Genomic DNA, 22,038 nt, shown 5'->3' with positions numbered 1-22,038 from the left:
AGCAGCGCCAGCAGCCTGGGGATGTGATCATAATTATGCTGCCGCGCGAGCCAATGGGGACGAGGGAACTCGGCCCTAAAATCATCCCAAAACCAAAGGCGAGCTCGAAAATGCGGACACGGCCTGGGACCGGAGATGCTATCCGCAGTCCCTAGTTGCACTGGGTTTGCACCGCAACCCGACCGTGGGACAACAGATGGTAGAATAATAATAGAAATAATAATAATAAAAATAATAGCATCCATAATAATAACATTGGCCACACTACCAAAGATAACTACGATGGAACCATAATAGTACAGTAGCACCACATCCGGCTCTCTCCTAACCTTGGACTGCGGGTCCCAGATATTCCAGAAGGAATTGTTTCGGGGAAGGAGGCGAGCACCCTCCCAGACAGAAAACGCTAGAGACCGTGGGGCGAGAGCGGGAGCGAATTGGAAACCCGCTGCTCCGGCAGCGTAGGCAGCTCCCGGTCTCAACTCCCAAACGAACGGGCCGGGTCAAGAGTCGCGAAGGCACCAACCCTGGGACCTGGACGCTAAGCGTAGTTGGTGGGGTGGGAGGATCCCGTACCCCCACCCCAGGCGCCCTCTTGGCCTAGGACACCGCTGGGAGTTTTGTTAAGAGTGAGGACTGGCATAACCCAACGGCGCCTTTAGCTCTCACTAGGAACCAGCCCCCGCCCGCTTACCCTCGCGGTGCTCCCGGGGCGATCCCTGTTCCCCCGACGCGGGGCCGCGCGGGGCAGCAGCGGCGGAGCGCTGGACGTGAGGAATCTGTCTGTCCGTCTGTCCTACCAGCTTGGGCGCAGCACGCTTGGGATTCAGGGGGCCGCAGCAGAGGCGGCGCCGGCCAAGGACTCTGTAGGGACCGGGGTGCCCCGGAGGGAGTGGTGCTGGTGGAGGAGGAGGCGGTGGCTGAAGGGGAGGAGGTGGGGAAAGAGGAGGAGGAAGAAGAGGAGGAGGAGAAGAAGAAACCGGAGGAAGAGGAGGAGGCGAAGAAGGAGGAGGAGGAGGAGGAGGAGGAGAAGCTGCAGCGGGCGCCGCAGGAGCGAGTGAGCTGGGAGCGCGGGGCGAAGGCGCGGAGAGACCAGGCGGCCCGGCGGGCGGCAGGAGGCTCGACCGAGACGGCGGCGCCGACTCCGTTCCACTCTCGGCCCGGATCCAGGCCTCCAGGTTCCCAGGCGCTCGCCTCCCTCTGACGCACTTTAAAGAGTCTCCCCCCTTCCACCTCAGGGCGAGTAATAGCGACCAATCATCAAGCCATTTACCAGGCTTCGGAGGAAGCTGTTTATGTGATCCCCGCACTAATTAGGCTCATGAACTAACAAATCGTTTGCACAACTTGTGAAGAAGCGAACACTTCCATGGATTGTCCTTGGACTTAGGGCGCCCTGCCCGCCTTTTGCGGAGGAGAAAAAACTTTTTTTTTTTTTTTTTGCCTCCCCCGAGAACTTTCCCCCCTTCTCCTCCCTGCCTCTAACTCCGATCCCCCCACGCTATCTCGCCAAAAAAAAAAAAAAAAAAAAAAAAAAGGAAAAAAAAAGAAAAGAAAAAAAAAAAAGAAAAAAAATTACCCCAATCCACGCCTGCAAATTCTTCTGGAAGGATTTTCCCCCTCTCTCCAGCTTGGGCGCGTTTGGTGCAAGATTCTCGGGATCCTCGGCTTCGCCTCTCCCTCTCCCTCCCCCCTCCTTTCCTTTTTCCTTTCCTTTCCTTTCCTTTCTTTCTTCCTTTCCTCCCCCCATCCCCACCCCCACCCCCACCCCAAACAAACGAGTCCCCAATTCTCGTCCGTCCTCGCCGCGGGCAGCGGGCGGCGGAGGCAGCGTGCGGCGGTCGCCGGGAGCTGGGAGCCCAGGGCGCCCGCTCCTCGGCGCAGCATGTTCCAACCGGCGCCCAAGCGCTGCTTCACCATCGAGTCGCTGGTGGCCAAGGACAGTCCCCTGCCCGCCTCGCGCTCCGAGGACCCCATCCGTCCCGCGGCACTCAGCTACGCGAACTCCAGCCCCATAAATCCGTTCCTCAACGGCTTCCACTCGGCCGCAGCCGCCGCCGCCGGTAGGGGCGTCTACTCCAACCCGGACTTGGTGTTCGCCGAAGCGGTCTCGCACCCGCCCAACCCCGCCGTGCCAGTGCACCCCGTGCCGCCGCCGCACGCCCTGGCCGCCCACCCCCTACCCTCCTCGCACTCGCCACACCCCCTCTTCGCCTCGCAGCAGCGGGACCCGTCCACCTTCTACCCCTGGCTCATCCACCGCTATCGATATCTGGGTCATCGCTTCCAAGGTACGTGCCACGTCGCGGGACTGCAGCGCGCCGCTCCTGCCGCATCCTTCCCTGCCCCGGGCCTGCTCCGGGTGGGTGCTTGACAAGGCCTGGGCGGAGGTTCCTCCGGAGCTGGGTTGGGAAGCTAGGCGGCGCGGGGCCGGGCGTGGTGTCGATCCCCAGTCTCCGAATCTACGACCGGTTTGTAGTGATGGCCTGCGGGCCGCTTGACCCTTTGGGAAGGGGTGCGACGGAGTTGTACCCTAGTACGCTGGGATCCGAGCAGGCTGGGCTGAGCGTGCCCGGCGCCGCGGAGCACAAAGCCCGCCGGGGCCCCAGGCTCCTGGTACTCTCGGAAATGCTCCCAACCGTCCTGGCTCTCAGGGGCGCGGACAGGGCCCGGCCGATAGGCTTGCTTTCGACTGCGTTTGACCCTGTTCACCACCCACTTTGCGCCCCTTCAGCCCAGACGCGCGACTTCTTGGTCTTTCACCCTCTTCTGGAGGCGAGAGGACCCTCGAGCCCCCGGAGAAAAGTATGAAATTGTTTTCTTCTTTCCTGCTTTTCGGAGGCCTGGGGAGGGGCGGGAACCTGTCGAGTGGAAAGCTCCAGGGCTAGGCGATCTCGCAGCGACCTGCTTAATTGGGGCACCGAGCAGTCGTAGCGAGAAGGCAGGTTCGGTCTGGTTTTTGTTTTTCTTTCTTTCTTAAAAAAAAAAAAAAAAAAAAAAAAAAAAAGAACTTGGTCAGGAAACTGTCTGAGGGAAAGATCTGTTCGGATGTTTTCATTTCTTGTGATATTTTTGATTTGTTTTTCTCTGGGTACGGGGTGGGAGGAGGAGAGTTAAAACTTCAGAAAAGGGGATGAGTAATTAGTTTACTGATCGGAGTCGGCAAAAGACCTACCTCCAGCGGCAGCGGATCAATACTCCAAGGCTTGTCCATTCATTAACCCTTTGCGTTCCTGCCGGTGCCTAGAGTCGAGTAGACGTCATCACTCTCCGCATATTTTAAAAACCAAACCAAAGAAAGAAAAAAACAAAATCCCAAAAAACCTTTCACCTTTAATCCCGAACTGGATTTGCCTGCATCCCGCCTGTACTGTCGGCTTTTCTTTGTTTGGGTTTTTGACTAATCGATTTCCTATCCTAATGAGTAAACCCAAAACTCTGAGGCTTTGCTCGAAAAGTTTAGGGCTACCCTTCCTCATTTTCTGTCAGTCATGCCTAGGGTCCCCCCACCAGACCCGGAGCCGCTGGGATCTTTCTGCGTTTCAGACTGTCACCGCGGTGTCTGCAACTCGGTAACCCCCCGGGTTTCGATCTCTTCGCTCGCGTTTCTCTTCTAGTTCTCTGGAGCCGGGAGCCCGGGAGCCGAGTTCTCGAGAGGCAGCAGGGGCTGTGGCCCGGCACACCCGCCGGCGAAATTTCTGCCCCGATCTGGCCGCAATGACTCGCCCAGCCTCTGTACTTTTCCGGAGAGGCAACAAAACAAATAATTTAAAAATAAATCTCCGAGAAAACTGTGGAGAGCAGCCCGCCGCCCTTCCGCCCTGGGTCAAAGTTCCCCGAGAGGTTAGAAAGCAGAGAAAGTCGTTTCTTCGGGCTGTGGGCGCCAATCGCCCGGCCAGGCTCTGCGGCTCCCGCCCCTGCCCCCAGCGCCCGGCAAGGAGGTGGCGAGGCCCGCGGCGCCAGCGCGGCTGGGGAGCCCGCCGAGGTCAGGAGCCTGGGGACTGGCCCCGCCGGGGCAGCTGTTGGTTGGGTGCCGCACAGGTGGAGCCCTGGCGTTCCGGGCCGGACAGCTGGGCCAACGTCCCCTTCGTGCGCCCTCGGGAGGACGATTGGCCCCCGCAGGTGGAGGGGCGCGGGCTCTGAGAAGGCCCTGAGTGCGGTACTGCGCCAGTCCGGCTCGGGAGAAGTGCGTGGCTGCGGTAGGAGCGGCCCCGCTAATGGGACTTCTGCTGTGCCTCCGCAGGGAACGACACTAGCCCCGAGAGTTTCCTTTTGCACAACGCGCTGGCCCGAAAGCCCAAGCGGATCCGAACCGCCTTCTCCCCGTCCCAGCTTCTAAGGCTGGAACACGCCTTTGAGAAGAATCACTACGTGGTAGGCGCCGAAAGGAAGCAGCTGGCACACAGTCTCAGCCTCACGGAAACTCAGGTGAGTGCGCCCCAGGGCGGAGGAACCCATGTAGGCGTGTGCCCCCACCCCAAATGTGGCTCCCAAGCCCGTCAAGAGCACGGAGCTCTGTGAGGGCCTTCCGCACCGGTCCTGGTAGCTGATTCCACGCCTGGGCTCGGGATTTGTATCTCAGGGTGCTTGGCTTTGTTGGGCTCCAGAAAGGGGCTGTAAGTGCCAACCTGCCCTTGGTTCTGGGGAAACGCACCGAGTTGTTTCTCTGTCCAGTGGGCATGTCCTGGCTAAGACATCCCCGCACTTCTGGTGAGACTTTTGGCGAGAGTGTGAGGACCCTGCTGGGGTCCAGGAAGCTGGAGAGCACAGTGGGGTTTCTGAGTGTTTGGGGCTGGAGGCTGGTAAGCACTAGATGTGGGTTAAAGATGAGTTCTGAGCGACTGCTAGCCCATGGCTCACACGGTCGGATCGAGTGACTTCCCTGAAGATGGGAGATCAGAAGGTGGAGGCCAAGCGTCCGGTGTGTACCCTACATCAGAGAAATAAAGCTGGGAGGCTGCAGAGAGGGTCTGCCTCAGGGCACAGGCCTTCTACACAGCAGGGTCCCTGGGCGGGCTTGGCTTGGGTTTAGCCCAGGGTGGGGAGGGGGCTTAGGACTACAGTAGGCGCTACTGTACACGGAGCCGCAGGGCGGGGTCAAAGTTCCCAGTAAACAGTAACGTTTTCGGGCAGATTAAGTTGTAACACTTTTCTGGGCAGCGCAGAAAGGTCGAGGCTTTTGTTTTAAAACGCGTTCCCCACCCTAAAACCGAGGAGGGCCTGGCGAGTTTGTGCGGAGCCCGGCCCCAGGCGCGGCCCGGCTGATTTCTCCTGGACAGCCGAGGCGGCGGTGGTCTTTGTCCGCCTCGCTGCCCACGCTGCCTGGAGTCTTTGTGTGCGTGTCAAGCCCCGAGCGCACCGACGCGCGCCTTGGGCCAGCGCCGGGGAGAAATGAACCGTCCTCCCCTTCAATTAGCAAATTCAAAGCAAATTAAATTCAGCCTTGTTCCCGCTCAGCTTTTTCGCGGAGCACTTTGGGGGACTGGGGCATTTCGGGAGAGCAAGGCGGGACGGCCGACTGCTTCAAAGGAGGGAATGGAGTGAACCCCAGGGGTCCAGGGACTGACACTGGGCTGGGGTACTGTTATCCAGATAGGACAGGAGTTGTGGGGGGTGGGTATCAGAAGTGCAGTCATGCCATCTCCCTCACCTGTACCCCACTGCTGGGAAGCTTGGACTGTGTTTCTGTCTGGCGGCTGAATGAGGACCCACCACTCAGCTTTCCCAGGGGGCCATGGGATGGCAGCCGACTCCCACCTTATTGCTCCTGAGACCTCTGGCAGCCACTCTGGTGAGGCCAGGCCTCCAGCCCCACCCTGGTGGGAAGTGATGGGACTAGGGTCTGAGGTGTGACCAGCAGCCTGTTCCGGGGCTTCTTAGGAGGAGGGAAGGGGGGCTTGCTGTCACCTCCCCTCCTGTTAGGTTCTCTCTTACTTTCTGTGTAACCTACGGTCTTTCAGAAGCTTTCAGTTTTGAACCCATTTTCCTAGCTATAAAGGTACAGGGTGGTTGGTCTGTAGGCCTGCACATTCCACTGTCTCTCCTGGCCTCCTCCAGTCCCATTCTCTTCCTGCTCACCTGTGAGAGTCCCCTGCACAGAGCGCGCAGCGCAGGCAAACCCTGATGGCCTACCCAGGGCCGCGCCACGAAGAGAAGACGCTATATTTAGGAAACGCCGCCCAGATCAGCAGAAAATAGAAAGCACATTGGGCCCTTAGGGAAGCTGTAGCAGCCGCGGGCCAAGGTCTCTCTTGCACTCGCTTGCTAGAGGGAGTTAGGGACACGTCTCTTTTTATTTTTAATCATTTATTATTTTTGTAGGGGCTTCCCATGCTTTGCAAGGCTTGGCTCTCAGCGGGATCTAGGTGCCCTGTGCAGGGCCAGGAGAGAAGGGGCTCAGTGCGCCCCGGGCCTTGGGGAAAGGTTCCTCAGAAAGGCTCAGAAGGGCAGGGAGCCGGGCTTCTTCTCCACCGCGCACTAGGGGCCGGCTCCCTGAGAGCAGGCCTTGGGGAGGCTGGACCTTTGGACGAGCATCTGAGGGGCTGAGTCTTTGCTGAGTCTAGGACTGGAGTCTGGGCTGCGTGAAGGAATCAGGCAGTTGGCTTCTAGAAGGATCCTGTGAAAGAACTAACTCGCCCCATCTGCCTCTCACCCTCAGGTAAAAGTATGGTTTCAGAACCGAAGAACAAAGTTCAAAAGGCAGAAGCTGGAGGAAGAAGGCTCAGATTCGCAACAAAAGAAAAAAGGGACGCACCATATTAACCGGTGGAGAATCGCCACCAAGCAGGCAAGTCCGGAGGAAATAGACGTGACCTCAGATGATTAAAAACACAAATCTAACCCCACAGAAACGGACAACATGGAGCAAAACAGAGACAGGGAGAGGTGGAAAAGGAAAAAATACCTACAAAACAAAAACCGCATACACGTTCACCGAAAAAGGGAGAGAGAATCGGAGGGAGCAGCGGCATGCCGCGAAGACTTTGGACAGCGAGGGCACAGGGTCCCAACCTGAGGCCGCGCCAAGAGGGCAGAGGATGGAGGCTCCTTCATCAACAAGCGACCCTCGTCTAAAGAGGCAGCTGAGTGAGTGAGTGAGGCAGAGAGAAGGAGAAAGAGGGAGGGAGGGAGAGAGAGAAAGAGAGAGCGAGCCGAACGTGCACTCTGACAAGGGGAGCTGTCAGTCAAACACCAAACTGGGGAGACGAGATGATTGGCAGGTATTCCGTTTATCACAGTCCACTTAAAAAATGATAATGATGATGATAAAAAACACAACCCAACCAGGCACCGGACTTTTTTTTTTTTTTCACTTCGCAGTGTTTTTCCCCTACGATCTTTAAAAACAATTAGTAACAACAAACGAAAATTCCGTATCTAGCCCCATCCCACACCTGTTTCAAAACCTTGAATTGCATGTAGCAGTTGTTGAGCGAATGATGTTTAAAGACCGAAAATGAATTGTAATTTTCTTTTCCTTTTAAAGACAAGTTCTGTGTGCTTTTTATTTTGATTATTTTTTCCAAGAAATGTGCAGTCTGTAAACACTTTTTGATACCTTCTGATGTCAAAGTGATTGTGCAAGCTAAATGAAGTAGGCTCAGCGATAGTGGTCCTCTTACAGAGAAATGGGGAACAGGACGACGGGGGGGCTGGGGGTGGTGGGGGAGGGTGCCCACAAAAAGAGTCAGGACTTGTACTGGAAAAAAAGCCCCTAAATTAATTATATTTCTTGGACATTCCCTTTTCTAACATCCTGAGGCTTAAAACCCTGACATAAACTTCTCCTTTTCGTGGTTGGAGAAATTGGCCGAGTTCAGCCATTCACTGCAATCGCTATTCCAAACTTTAAATCTATCTATTGCAAAAACTGAAGGACTGTAGTTAGCGGGGATGATGTTAAGTGTGGCCGAGCACACGGCAGCAAGTTTTCAAGCACTGAGTTTCTATTCCAAGATCATAGACTTACTAAAGAGAGTGACAAATGCTTCCTTAATGTCTTCTATACCAGAATGTAAATATTTTTGTGTTTTGTGTTAATTTGTTAGAATTCTAACACACTATATACTTCCAAGAAGTATGTCAATGTCAATATTTTGTCAATAAAGATTTATCAATATGCCCTCAGAGTAGTCGTCTTGGGAAATTGAAGTGGATCTTTAAAAATGTATCACAGTAATTTGAGTGTGGTCCTTCCCCAACTAGGCTCAAGAAACGCAGGCTCCTCACCCACAAAAGGGCCACATTGATGGATTCTCAGGCGTTTTAAAGAAAGATGAGGGTGGAGAAGGGAGAAGATTAGGAAAACTTAAGTCCTTCAGAAAAGGATAGGAGAAAAGTTTTCCAACCAGAACTTTGCCCGTTGTATGCCCTACTGAGGGAGTTAAGTTTGAACTTCAGGTTAAAATGCTTACTTCTCTTAACCTGTGGTTATTAAAAAACAAAACAAAACAAAACACTGGACATATAGTTACACATTGAGGACTATTCTCCCAGAATACTGGTGAAAACAGGTAGCAGAGTCAGAATCTTGCAACTTCTAAACTTTCTGACTTTAAACCCCAAAGTACAAGGCTTGCTTTTCCTTCCTTTCCTTCTCTCCCTGGCCCCAATCTGCCAAAGGTGATGGCACAAGCCCCAGGACCTCAGCAGCCTTATAAGGCAAGCGTTCTGAGAAACCTTCAACTCTTAATTTTAACATTAAAGAAAAAGTTGTAATCAGACTTGGAGGAAACTTAGCTTTTTTCCCTCCCTCCATCCCCCTTCTGGGGGTACGAGGTTGTTTTTGCATGCTTCATTTGCTTCTTATCCTGATAGGCTGCATTAATCAGTTTTATTTCCATTGATAGAGAAACCTCGTCTGTTCTGTTCGAGCTACAAAGCGTCCTGCGAGCTTTTGTGAAAGTGCAAATCAGTTTAAGCAATTATCATACCAGGAATATGAAGGGGAAAGAGGAGGCCTTGCCCAGTGGTCTCCTTTAATCTCTTAATCCACGGATCCAGGGGGGCTGCCTGGACATAATTTAGGACAATCTCCCCACCCTTTACACTGTGATAAGGCCAAGTTACAATGCAGGGCAAAAATACAAGCTTTGTTAACATCCTGCCTTGAAAAGTTAAGATTAGACATTCTGTGCACGTGTGGGGACTATAGGGCACTATGGAAATTTTTTCTTTCTTTTTTTCCTCCTCTTCTCTAAAGTAGAATTCATGCTCCATCTCTTTCTCCCCATCTCTGCCTGTCTCCCCCCTCCCCTCTTTCCCCCATCTCTGTCCCTCTGTAGAAACCTGGCTGGTCATAGTGCATTTTCACACAGACCCCTCTCGAAAGGTGTGTGTGCTGTGGGGGGGATACTTCGATGCCAGGAGTTGCTGGGGGAGGAGGGAGACGAGGTGACCTCGAGAGTCCTTGGCTTGCGTCTCACAGGGACAGGTGCACCTGGGGGTATCCTGGAAACACGTGTGGGGCTTCCAGGTGCTTTGACAGTACGACCCCCGGTGACCAAGAGCTGTCTCAAGTGCTTTGCAGTCCGTACTCCCGCAAGGCATCCTTTTCTCTTCAAGTACAAATTACCTTTTCCTTCCACTCACCTTCCAAAACCCGTAATACCTCAAACACCGAGCGCAGTCCCCTTAAAATTCAGAATGGTCTGTCCAGAAAAAAATTTTCCGTCTTAATAAAAGGTTTATTTCTGCCGAAATTGTATACTTGATGTTTTTTAAGCACAAGAAAAGGGGGCTGGTGGTGAAGATTTATTTTATTTTTGGTAAACCTCCTATATAGTGTAACAGCAATAAAATCATCAGAGAATACTATTAGCTTTGGAAAAAAAAAAAAAACTAAAAGCTTTATTACAAACCAAGCTTTGAAAATAGGGGGGATTAGGCGGCTGAAAGGGTCCCACAATGGTAAGAAGAAAAGGTTTCATGCTAATGAGGTTAATGCCCTTTGTATCTCAGGCCTCCACATCTTCATTACGCGCTATCTCCGGCTGCACGGAGCGGCTCAGAGAGCCGCAATCCACTCCAACGCCCCCCTTCCCGGCCCAAAGAAGGATTTGATAGCAGCTCTGTTCAAACTAGATAATTATATCTTTTCAAGTCGGAATTAAGATAAAGAAAGTGAAGCAGAGGCGGCTCGCCTTGATCCACTGCAAACAAATTTGGCGCACTTTCGAGTCCTTCCTCCGCCTCAAAAAGGCAGGACAGTCAGCTTATTAGCCGCTCGTTTGCTTTATTAATTCATCTATTTAAAGTGGCAGGATTAGAGCGTCTAATGTGGACGCGGGCTGCCGTGGCGCTGAGGAATATAAATATTTGCGAGATGCCATCCCACGATGACTATCTGGGCGTGGGGCGCGGGACAGGGTGCGCGTTTGCCCTGCCTCTGCGTTCCCTTCGCACTGTGCGCGTGCTGGGCTGCGCAAGGGAGTGTGGGAGCCATGTGCCCCAGGTCTATGTGCCCCTTCGTGCTACATGGGTGCCAGGCCTGGATGCTCCGGGGCAGGGCTCAATGGGCATGGTAGGTCAGGTTCTGAGCTCCTCCTGTGACACGGTGAACTGTATGCACGTTGCCATAGGGTCCTGCCTGTGACCCCGAATGGGAGTGTAGAATACAAGTTTGACCCATGTTCCGTTTCCTTGTTAATTACTTGTGGACCTTCCCTGTGGGACCCCTTGGCCAAGTGGATGCTCGGGAGAAGTACGGGTTCTCCGTTTGCGTTGCCCTGAGAGGGTCAAACGGAATCTACCGCGCTCGGGCGCCGTTGCTGCGTCCTCCTGCGAGGAACACATGGGTTCCTTGTGCATTTCTCGCGGAGGCGCCAGAAAGTTCTAGGGAGAAGCCTTCGACCTCCGAACTTCCTGGCTCTAATTCTGGGTGTCCAGTGCTCCAAGCTCCCTCTGGCTCTGCTCCTGGCAGGCAAGCTGAGCAGAAGCAGGCGCGTTGGCTGCGGCCCGGAACCTGCCGGGCCACTTTTGTGCGAGGGGCGGATTGTGGCAGCCTGAGAGCCGCGCCAGGCGGGCCAGGCAGAAAGGGGGCTCGGGCCTGCGCGCGGCTTTGGAAACCTCTGCTCCTCCCCATCCCCGCCTCGAGTCGCAGGGAACAAAGTCTGGGATGTGCAGGCCGGTTGGGGAGGGGCTCTGGCGACTTGGAGGCCTGGCCCAGGGCCCCGCTCCGTGGTGGGGGGTTTGAGGGCTGGGGGGCCAACAGGTGGGCCGTTGCAAGTCGCTGTATGGCTGGCAGGGTGAGTGAGGGTCTGTTCTTGTGTGTTTGTATAGGGTGAATAAACTAGTTTATAGTACAATGGTATTTGTGTGGATTGTGGAATAGAATTGTGAGTCACAGCTAGGACTTTAGTCAATTTGTGTCAGTGCTAATTGTTTGAGTAAGTTAAAGGCTGCAGAGGCCGGGGCTACTTATGCAGATTGGGTCAAGATGTCTAGCTGTCCTTGTGCGTCTAGATTGTTTTGAGTTAGGGCCAGCACGTGCAGTTGTGAGGCTGTAGAGTGCCTCCGACGGTGTGGAAATGCAGTGTATGGATTTGTGTGCCACGGTCTGGTCGCACAGTGTGTCTGTGAATCGTCTGGGTTTGTGCATCTCAGAGGATGGGGGTGGCCTCGGTGTGTGTGGCTTGCGGGGGCGTTTCTCCGGGTTTGGGTGGGGGTCCCTTGATGGATGTCCATGCCCAGCCCTAGGGTAGCATCTGCGTGTCTTGGGATCGAGGTGTGTGTGTGTCTAGTGAGGAGGCTTGGGCTGGGGTGTCGTTCCCACAGCGCCCCACTAGCTCTGGAGTTTGGCAAACAACAGCCGTTTTGTGTAACCGCGCATTTTTCTAGACCAATCTTTATTATTCCGGCAATCAGCGCTTGAATTACTGGGGCGCCGCCTCGGAGCAGCCGCGGGCGGGGCGGCAGAGTATGCCGGCCTCCAGCGTCGGGGGACCGCGCCCGAAAGCCGAGCGGCTTGACGGGGCCGCTCGCGCCTCTTCCGCAGCTTCCGGCCCGCGTCCTCGCCTCAGCCGCCGTTTTTCCTTGCCCCAGCCAGCCCCGTAGTCAGGGGAAAGTGGGAGTTTTGAGAACCCTCTGACCCCAGCCGTGACCCGTCTCCGGGAGGCGGCTTCTCCCGCGTGACCCGGTGCACCAGGAAACTCTAGGCGGCGCCACGCCTGAAAGCGCAAGTTCCATTCATCAGCCGCGCCCCAGCGTCTAATTGGCCTTTTGTTTATTAGTGTCTGTTGCCCGGCAGGGGGTCTCGGGAGGGCCCGGGAGCTGCAAGTCGGGGTGCTGGAAGCGGGCAGAGGATCGGCGCCCAGGGCTGGGGTCCGCGTAACGCAGAGGCGCGTCGCACTCCTCGGAGGGGGCGCCAGAGCGCGCCAAAGATCACGCCCACGTGCGGGGATGCGCGCCTGGAGACTGGACTCCGAGTGTCGGGGCCTGGTCCTGCCGGCTGCCAAGGTCCCAGGCTTCGCTACTGCCCCCACCTCCACCTGCAGACGGAGCCCGCGCCTTCCCTCCACACTCTCAGGATTTCAGACCCGCCTTCCTGCCTCTCCTAGGTTCCCAAGCCCAGGCGCTGGCCTTGTGGCTGGGTTCCGCTCATGTCCCGCGGTTCTTCGTTCTTCCTGCTTCGAGTTCATTCGTCGTGGCTCCGCCGCTTACCCCAGGGAGTAAACTCCCCGTTTGCTCTGTGTTTCCCTCCCTAAACACCAACCCGGCATTGTGGAGCCAGCATCCTGCTTCTCTGGGTGGTGTGACTGAGAGAATGTTTTTGGCAAGGCAGGGACAGAGGGGTTGCCTGACCCTTCAAGGGATCATATGCAGCACTCAAAATTCCACCTTCCTCACCAAGTCAAGCCTCACTTTTCCGATCCCTATCTCTCACCCAGCGTTCAATCTCTACATTGAACCTTGCCATCCTCCTCCCAACCCCACACTTACTGCCCCTCTTCACACTCCCAAGAGAGCACAGAAGGAAGATCTCCATTCCCAGCAAAGGCATAAAGGCCAAGATGCACCTGGGGGTTCCGGAGGTGCTTGGGATGGGCATGGAGTCTCATTTGGAAAATGACTTGAGGAGGATCGGTCTCGCCTGGTAGTGGCCTGGCTGCCGGCAATGTCCTGATGGCTGGGCCTCAGCTTGGCGCCAGAGGTCCCCTGCTCCCAGCCAGCTCTAGGCCCTATATATAGCACGGGTCTCCATAGCCCTGGCTGGACCCTGACGTCAGAAAGAACTTGATCTTGCCTGCTTCACTCCTGCTTCTGAAACTGATCCTTGAAATGAGAGAACAGACTCTACACAATTCCCATGGCCTTGACATAAGGTACAGCGATAAATATACACCACTAATGAGCAATTACCATATAATCACCTTCCAATTAGCTCGCATAATGATGAATTAAACATTCTAGCAGGCGGGATTAGGTTTCTTACTTTGTATATTATTTACGAAGGCTATAGCTTCTGCAAAGAACCAAATATCAAATTAGATGGGGGAATTTTCACTTGGGGGTAATTATGCATTCAGGCCAGCGTCTGTGTTCTGGTCACTTATCAACTGAGGCCTCCTGCAAGGTATTGACCAGTGCACTTGAGTGTTTATTTTCCTTTTTTTCCTTCTCTCTCTTTAGGTTGCAATTGCCTTTTCTTTTTCCTTTTACTACCCTGGCCCCAGGGTGAGAGGCTGGGAACACCGAGGTGGGGAACTAGGCAGGATTTGAGGAGGAACCTCAGGCATCAGGCCCTGTCCTTCTGGCCCCATTTGCTTGGCCCTTGTTCCTGTTTCTCTCCAGCCCAGGAAGGATGCCTGAGCAATCGGCTCCATGCAGCTACCTAGCACAGGGCCAGGGCGGCTGCCCACTCACCTTATGCCACGGGTTTCCTCCCACTGCACCTGGCACCGCCGCCCGACCTTCCTTAGGCCCCCTTGGGGCCTCAGTGCAGTCTATTCTGACTTTTACCTCCTCTCCCTCCCCAGTAACAGGGAGAGAAAGGATACAGGAAGTAGGGAAACCGATGACAAACCTCCACATCGCCCGCAGCCACCTCTCTTGTTCGGAAATGAATTTTGGCAAGAGATTAGTTCCTAATCTGATCTAACGCTGCTGACATTTGGGAAGAAGATGAAAATGGCAGCTCAATTTCATTCTGAAACAGGGTCACTTCACAGGGCTCTGCTCCCCAGAGAATGTGGATGCCCCTCCCCACCCCTAAAATGGAAGAGCTGGAGGGGCAGCCATGCCAGGGACTGCCCATCCCCAGGTTAGCCAGAGCCCCTGGGCCATGGGCTTGTCTGCGGTTGAATGGTGGGAGTGGAGGGAGGCTGTCTGGGCTGGGGCCACTGCCTCAGTCCTCTGCTGCCTGCCTTCAGGGCACTGTGTTTGCCCACAGACAGGGGCTCCTGGACCCCCATAGAAGACTCTTTAGGCTAGAGAAACTCTTTCTTGTAGGGGGTCTCCAGGGAAGGTAAGAAACTTTCAGGAGTCACCAAATGGAGTAATTAAAAGAAGATGTCCCCAAGGCCTGTGGGTTACTTTCCCCTGTACTTCCTGGGTAAGTAAAAGCACAGCTAGGTTTTGGTGGCTGGTATTGGCTGAGGGTCTGGCTTATTTGGAAGCCATGAGTCTGGAGAAGCTGCTCTGGCACTTGGCTCCATGAGGCTGCAAGGTCTTGGGAGGTAGGAACCAGGACTTCCTGTAGGTGGAGCTCTCCCTTCCCCTACTCTTCCCCACTTTCCCCCAGACACACGCTCACCCACTGCAGACCCAAAAGGTGGGTGGGCCATGTTCTTGGTCACCTAGCAGAGCCCACCATGTCCAGCCTTTGTCCTCAACTGGGATTACTCTGGCAGTGACCTCATCCTGGGTCAGGTAAGAGAGGACAGGTAAGTCAGTTGTTGGGGGACATGCCTGGTCACTGGATCTTGTTCCTGAAGGATCAGGCACTTCTGAGGCCTTGTCTATGGGGTGCAGGGCCTGGGATGGGGGTTGAAGGCATCATCATCAGCTCAGGTCAAGGCCAAGCAGGAGAATCTGTGCCTGGGTCCCTAGGAAGGAGTGTGCTAATGAAGAGAGTTCTGTGCCATGTACCTTGCATGCTGGTGGTTGCATGTGTATGAGTGGCTGTACCTAAGCATGCAGCTTTGAACCTGTGGATCACACACATGTATGTAAGTGTGCATGTGACCATGAAGGTTGGGATTGCTGTAACCCATACTGTGTCTTTGTGCAGCTTAGAAAAAGGCAGCCCTTCTTCTGGGTGGAAGGCATCCCTTCCTCTCCTGTGGCTTGTCAAGTGGCATGTGAGCTGGATTTCAGCAGAGCACCCCCATCACCCATCCTTTTGGCCAGACTTCTAAGCAGTGCACAATTTCGAGTCCATAAACTCAAACTCTGGTGGAGAGGTCTGTGTGTTGGGTGTGGTATTATCCAAGGTGACTTTATTATTGAGAATCAGCTTTATTCCTAGGAGTCCCTCCTTCAGTGGTGGCATCTAGCTGGGGACTGCCCCTTGCCCCCTTTGCAGTACAGAGGACCTGAAGAGCAACAGCCACCACCATCTGGGACACTTTAGCCTGAACAGCATGCAAGCCTGGTTAACACAGGTACATCTGCACTTGTGAGTGGGGCTGAGTAACAGAGTACATGTATATGGATGGACGTTTGGAAGTGTGAACACTTGTGTGTGTGAATGTAGGTGGGCACAGGTGTGATCATGGAGGGGGAGAGGGCATGACTGAGCACGTTTGTGGGAGCTACAGTGAGGCGCATGGTTGGAGGTGCAGCTGGCTTCTCTGTGGTGGCTCCCCCAGCCTCACACAGGCATAGCCTCCCTTCAACCAGAGTGGTCTGCTTCCTGACGGGCTCACTGCCATTCCTGTCCCTGACCCAGTCTAAATGACTGCAATTTTGGCCTTCCATGAAAGCCAGAAGTGGTGTCTACTACTGTAGATCTCTTTAAGTGGAAGGCCACTGCTTTGTTAAGTAAATGGCACCATGTTGACTCAAATGTCTTCTGTACTTGCTGTTTAGGGGCAGCACAAAGGGACATAAGCAGCTACAAGGACACTTGGGATGGTGGTGTCATTTGGGCTTTATGGAAAGCCAGAGCCTTTAAAGGGCCCCCTCCTCTGCTCACACCCTATGGCACCCCACAACCTGCTTCCCCCTCAAATCTTGAGTTTTAATAGCTGAAAAGGAGACTTTATTTAGAATATACTGAATATGCTACTGACCACATCCTCTTGTCAGCCTTAGGAGGGTAGAGAAAGAGAGCACGTGTGGGCCTGTGTGTACACATATGAGGTAGGTGTGTGTGTGTGTGTGTGTGTGTGTGTGTGTACCAGTGATCTAAACCCATCAGCTGTTCATGGAAACCCCAGGAAGAGTAATCTCTAGAGGGGTCACGTGGTTCTTTGCCCCAGGGAAGGGAATAGGTGAGCCAGGATTCTCTGGGAGTCTAGCATCCAAGCCTCATGTTCATTTCGGAAGCTCTCTCCCCGCCTCTGGCCCTGGGTTAGGTTGTAGGCCAACCCGTGGGCAGGAGTAAAGAGCCATTGCTTCTGCTTCAAATGCCTACTCTGTGCCAGCATTGCATGAACATTATAGCTGTCTGCCCCACACCTGCAGGCCCTAGTTATCTGCCCTCCCTGCTCATGGCTGTTTCTGGCTTCTCTTTCTATTGCAGACCAGTGGGTGATGGGAAGCATTTGGGGAGGGAGCAGACCTTGTGCTAGTTCCTTTCTGGCCTCATGACTTGCTCTCTCATCCTGGTGAAAGGAACCAAGCCAACGGGTGTAGAGGTTTCATTATGAAGAGACAGGACCCAGCACAGCCCTGTCCTGAACCCTCCTGCTCCCTGTATGATTGTGATTTTCACCCATATCTACATGTCTGCTTGCTTGAGGCCAAGGAAGTGGCTGTGCCCAGGAAGTGTGGAATGTTTTTTCCCTGAGCCCTGTACTCTCTGAACCAACCTACCTACCTTCCTTTCTTCCTTCCTTCTTTGAATAATATTTGTTTATGTAACTTAGAGAGATTTATTTCAGATAGAATCATTCATATGTGAAGTGACATATGTATGATTTTATTTATTTATTTATTTATTTTTGAGATGGAGTGTCTGTCACCCAGGCTGGGGTGCAATGGCTCGATCTCAGATCACTGCAACCTCTGTCTCCTGGGTTCAAGTGATTCTCTTGCCTCAGCCCCCTAAGTAGCTGGGATTATAGGCGCATGCCATCACATGTGGCTAATTTTTGTATTTTTAGTAGAGATGGGGGTTCACCATATTGACCAGGCTGGTCTCAAACTCCTGACCTCAGGTGATCTGCCCATCTTGGCCTCCCAAAGTGCTGGGATTACAGGCGTAAGCCACTGCTCCTGGGCTGTGTGAGATTAATTATTAAGTGCTGTTAGCTATAGGGAAATATTTGACGCAATCAAAATGTTCATTGCTAGGGGATTGGTAACATAATTTACTCTAGGATGGGATGTTATGCAGTAGTTAAAAAGAATGAAGCATAATTTGTGTTCTAATATGGGAAGCCCTTTAACACATGTAACTGTTAATTGATAAAAGCAGAGGGAGAGTGCATGGAATATCATTACTATTGTAAGCGTTCTTGGGTTCTTGCTGAGTTTAAAATGAAGAAACTGAGGCCAGCACAAGAAGATCTAATGCGAAGTTATTCAGCTCCCGGGAGAGGTTCTGTGGTCTGACAGGAGGGGCTGGAGAAGTCTCACGGACTCCTCTCAGACGTGGGGTTTTATAGGGAGCAGGCAAGCTTGCTATTGGCAGGTAGGCAGGGTTTGAATGCTATTGGGTAGATTTACAAGACTTGACTGCTATTGGGTAGATTTATAAGACTCGACTGCTATTGGGTAGCTAAGACTCGAATGCTACTGGGTAGATTTACAAGACTTCTTTTGCATTTTGGCGGGGTTCTTTAAGGGAGGGCTAGGCTGTGTGTGTGGGGGGGTGGGCGTGTCCGAGCTCCCGGAGAGGGAGGGGATGTGTCCGAGCTACTGGCGAGGTGACTGACCTTACAACTATAAAAGAAATACACATGGGTGTGTATTTGTTGTGAAACTTGCTGATAATCTTTCTAGCAGGATATAAGAGGGGCTGGTGAAAGTGGATTCTATGGTCTTTCTTGAATGCTATGGCATGATTTCCTCCAGTACCTGGCTGCTCCCTTCCAGATGCAACTCTGTACCTCTTGAGTGATTAATGTACAGTTTACAAGGGATTCTCGGAATGGAGCACCAGAATCCAGCTGGTCCCCTCCAGTTCTATGTAGAAGAGGACTCTCCCATCCCTTGCCTTTAGCCACCATCCTGCTAATGCAGTCCATAATGACATTGGCTTTTTTGGCAACCAAGATATGGACAAAGTTATTGAAGTTGGTCAGCCCAGCTTCCCCTCCATGAGAGAACCCTACAGAAGGCCCCACTGGTAGTCATGCAGCCTGGGCTTGGATGTTTCTGTGCTGAGAAGCTCTGCCTCCCATGGCTGCATAGTCTTTTCTAAAACAGTAGAGTTTTAGAATTTTCCTTGAGCTGTGGAGAACAAGTTTTACCTCTCTGGAGTTTAACCTGGAGTTGAGTCAGTTGTTTAAAGCACTATTTCCTTGTTTGCCTACCCACTCTGCCCATTATAATGAAGAAAATGCAAATTTATAAGCAGTAGAGTGAATACTGTAATGCATACATCTCCCATCTTCAGTAATTATGTGATGGATTGAATTGTGACCCCCCTCAAATTTATGTATTGAAATTCTCACCCCAAGTACCTCACAATGTGACCTCATTTAAAGTTGGGGGCTTTATAAAGATAATCAAGTCAAAAGGAGATAGCTCAAGTAGGTCTAATTCAATATGACTGGTGACCTTATAAGAAGGGGAAGTTCACCTTATAAGAAGATTACAGGTGTGATCCATGAAGCATTTGGATCACACCTGCAATCCCAGCACTTTGGAAAGCAGAGGCCAGAGGATCACTTGAGTCCAGGAGTTCAAGACCAACCTGGGCAACATAGTGAGACCCTCTATCTAAAAAAATAAAAAACAAAAATAAGAAAAGAAAAGGAAGCTTGGACATAGACAGACCCAGAGGGAAAATGATGTAAAGACCCAAGGAGAAGATGGCTGTCTACAAACCCAGGCCTGGAATAAATCCCTTCCTCAGAGGGACCAGTCCTACTGACAACTCCGGCGTGGATTTCCAGCCTCCAGAGCTGTGAGAAAATAAATTTCTGTTATTTACACCACACAGTCTGGTGGTTTAAACAACAGTAGCCCTAGCTTGCTAATTATAAATGATCAAGTCAAGGTCAATATAGTTCCATCTACCCTTCCCAGTCTCTCCCTAGTCCAGGCTATTTCAGAGCAAATTCCAGACATTGTATCTTGTCTTTAGTAACCATGTTAGGATGTATCTCCAACAGGATTCTTTTGAAAGCTGAGCCACGATACCATGATTGTTTAATAATTCAACTGACCAGGAGGTGATGCCCCACAGGATGAGCAGACGCCTGTGTGGTGACTCCTGCCCAGCTGGCCTGGGCTCTGGGCTCTGCCCAGACTTCAGTCTCCACTTACCCCAAAGATGAGATCCCTGTTGGATCCAGGTAAACCAGACTCTCCAGCCCTGGCCCTGAGAAGGGTGCTCTCCTACTGGGTGGAGCCTGGTGATGCGGCCCATTTCTGGCCTTCCCACCCTTACTAGCTCTCCTGACCCAGCTCATATAAGATATAAAAACACTTCTAAGGTCTATGGGTCTCATTTAACAAGATGCTCTCTGAAATTTCCAGAAACATTCCCCAAAGCAGCAAATGCGAAGTAGAACTAAAAATACATATGCAATTCTGGCTGGGCTTAGTGACTCACACCTATAATCCCAGCACTTTGGGAGGCTGAGGTGGGTGGATCACCTGAGGTCAGGTGTTCGAGATCAGCCTGCCCAACATGGTGAAACACCATCTCTACTAAAAAGACAAAAATTAGCCGGGCATGATGGTGTGCACCTGTAATCCCAGCTACTCGGGAGTCTGAGGCAGGAGAATCTCCTGAACTCAGGAGGTGGAGGTTGCAGTAAGCGGAGATCATGATACTGTACTCCAGCATGGGTGACAAAGTGAGATGCTGTTTCAAACCCACCCCCAAATATGCAATTCTTTGGGGGTCTGGGAGGGGGGACGTTATGAAAAAACTAAATGTTCCCAGAAGGAAGATCTGTTATACTCATTTGAAAACCTCAAAAATAGTAGAAAGAATTGAATCAAAATAAATGAATAATATGAATGAATAAAAATCATGTTAAGAGCTTTGTCTATTGAGTGACTCTTGTATGTCATGTACTTTTCACTCGTTGTAGTCATTTCTCACATTGATACTCTGAACTAAATACTGTGAAATCATCCCCATTTTGCGGATAAAGAAATAGACCAGTTAAGTTTCTTGCCCAAGGTCTCAGAGCTGGAAAGTGCCTAAGAAAGTACTGGATGTGAGGTGAGTCCATGGCTGGCTTGCTTTCCTTCTCTTAAAGGAGAACATGCTTGAGTGATTCTGTGGTCCAAGGTCTGAGCTAAGTGCTTTATGTACATGAGTTCCCTGAATTCTCACAGCAACTCCATAAGGTAGGTTCTATGAACAGAACCCATTTTGCAGATGAGGAGACTGAGGCTCATGAGGCACAGTGATGGCTACAAATGGCAGAACTAGGACTTGAACCCAAGTCTGTCTGACTCTGACATCTAGATTTTTAACCCTGAAGCCTTCATCTCTAACTTTTCACACTTCAACTAAGTCTACTTGCTGTGGCTTGGAGACTTTCTGGTGACATCAGGAGAGAGTGACACAGTTACAGGCCTGCACGTACCCTTCAATGGGTGTGAACACCCCCAGGTGTGACTGAGGAGGCAGCTAGGACACAGGTGAGCCCATGAGAAAACACTGGTGCCCTCCTTCCCCATGGGGAATGGAAGACGTTTGGACACTAGTTCCCTTCTTGAGAGAGTAAGGACTTCTTTTCCACAAAGGCCTCTGTGTGTGTGTGTGTGTGTGTGTGTGTGTGTGTGTGTGTGTGGTGTGTTTAGGGGGAAACGTGGATGACTCACCCTTCCTCTGAGGGACATGAATCTTGATTTGCCAGTCTGGCTATACTATGGACATCAGCAGGACTCCACGGGTCTCAGGAGGAGAGCTTTGCTCTCTTACCTGGGGCCTTGGGTGCCTGTGGTCATGGTCCTGTTCCCCTTGGGTGCCAGCAGCTTTAGCCACTACCTCCCCTGTTGTGTCGCAGCACAGGTTAACCATGGGAACCAGGCCCCAGCAGGAGCTGGTAGTGCAGAGTAACCAGGATAGCTGAGGCAGAACCTGGGCGGAGTTCTCACATCTTAGAGCTGCCTCCCAGAGAGGGCCCACTGTGGAGGAACCCACAGGGAGGGTTAGCCTGGGAGTGTCCTCCTAGTCACTCTCTGAACACCTCCAGATGGCTCTTTCTAAGGTTCCTGGCATGCAGGTTGCTTCCAGGGAGCAGCTAGCCAGGCTGCCTTCTACTGTTCTGGGCTGCTGGTGGAGGGGGGGTCTGTGGCCCTGGAAACCACAGCTATGGGGGCATAGCCTCTCTGAGCAGAGCCAAGTGAGGCTCCTGTCTCCTCCGGCAGTGGCTGCATTGTTAAGCAATGTACAAGTAATTACACCCATGGCAGCTCAGTTGCACCCTAAGCAAATTAGGTGCTGATCCAAAGGTGTAATTAAGCAATAGTGAGTGCAATTTAGCAATTGCAAGTGCCTTCCTCACTAGTACAGCAATCACGGCCCATTCAAAGACCTGTTGGATGCCCATTTTGTTTCTAAGACCCTGCCTGTGCTAAGCTCAGGCAAAGAAAGACCTCGAAGCCAAGTTCTGTTTGATTTCTAAATATTGGGGGAGAACCTTTGGATGTGTCGGGGTGCCAAACATAATTAACATTCTTTAGAAACAAAACAGACAACAGGCCTGCTATTGTTTTTTAATTATATGTCTTCTGATATAA

At 52.4% G+C, this 22,038-nt stretch overlaps 1 protein-coding gene across 2 annotated transcripts; it reads left to right on the top strand.

The window, feature by feature from the left end:
* Nucleotides 1-1,230: 1,230 nt before the first annotated feature.
* EMX2 (empty spiracles homeobox 2) lies at nt 1,231-8,129 on the top strand. Of its 2 annotated transcripts, XM_012448043.3 has the most exons (3): nt 1,231-2,291; nt 4,244-4,428; nt 6,659-8,129. In XM_012448043.3, the coding sequence occupies exons 1-3, from the start codon at nt 1,886-1,888 to the stop codon at nt 6,824-6,826; spliced, it is 759 nt and encodes a 252-aa protein (XP_012303466.1). In that variant the 5' UTR covers nt 1,231-1,885; the 3' UTR covers nt 6,827-8,129. The 2 variants fall into 2 exon arrangements, with proteins under 2 accessions (XP_012303466.1, XP_012303468.1); XM_012448045.2 differs by lacking the exon at nt 4,244-4,428 and having other exon boundaries at nt 1,886-2,291.
* The last annotated feature ends 13,909 nt before the right edge of the window (nt 8,130-22,038 follow it).

This window comes from Aotus nancymaae, unplaced genomic scaffold (assembly GCF_030222135.1).
Source record: "Aotus nancymaae isolate 86718 unplaced genomic scaffold, 86718_ANA_hifiasm-v0.15.2.pri h1tg000010l, whole genome shotgun sequence".
NCBI lineage: Eukaryota > Metazoa > Chordata > Mammalia > Primates > Aotidae > Aotus > Aotus nancymaae.
This window is presented reverse-complemented; position numbering and strand designations above follow the sequence as displayed.

What these genes read in the sequence shown, in the direction of transcription:
- EMX2 (XM_012448043.3), top strand. Translation starts at nt 1,886, where the DNA reads ATGTTCCAACCGGCGCCCAAGCGCTGCTTCACCATCGAGTCGCTGGTG. An exon ending in TCTGGGTCATCGCTTCCAAG is followed by an intron (nt 2,292 to 4,243) that starts GTACGTGCCACG and finishes GTGCCTCCGCAG; the next exon opens with GGAACGACACTAGCCCCGAG. An exon ending in TCAGCCTCACGGAAACTCAG is followed by an intron (nt 4,429 to 6,658) that starts GTGAGTGCGCCC and finishes TCTCACCCTCAG; the next exon opens with GTAAAAGTATGGTTTCAGAA.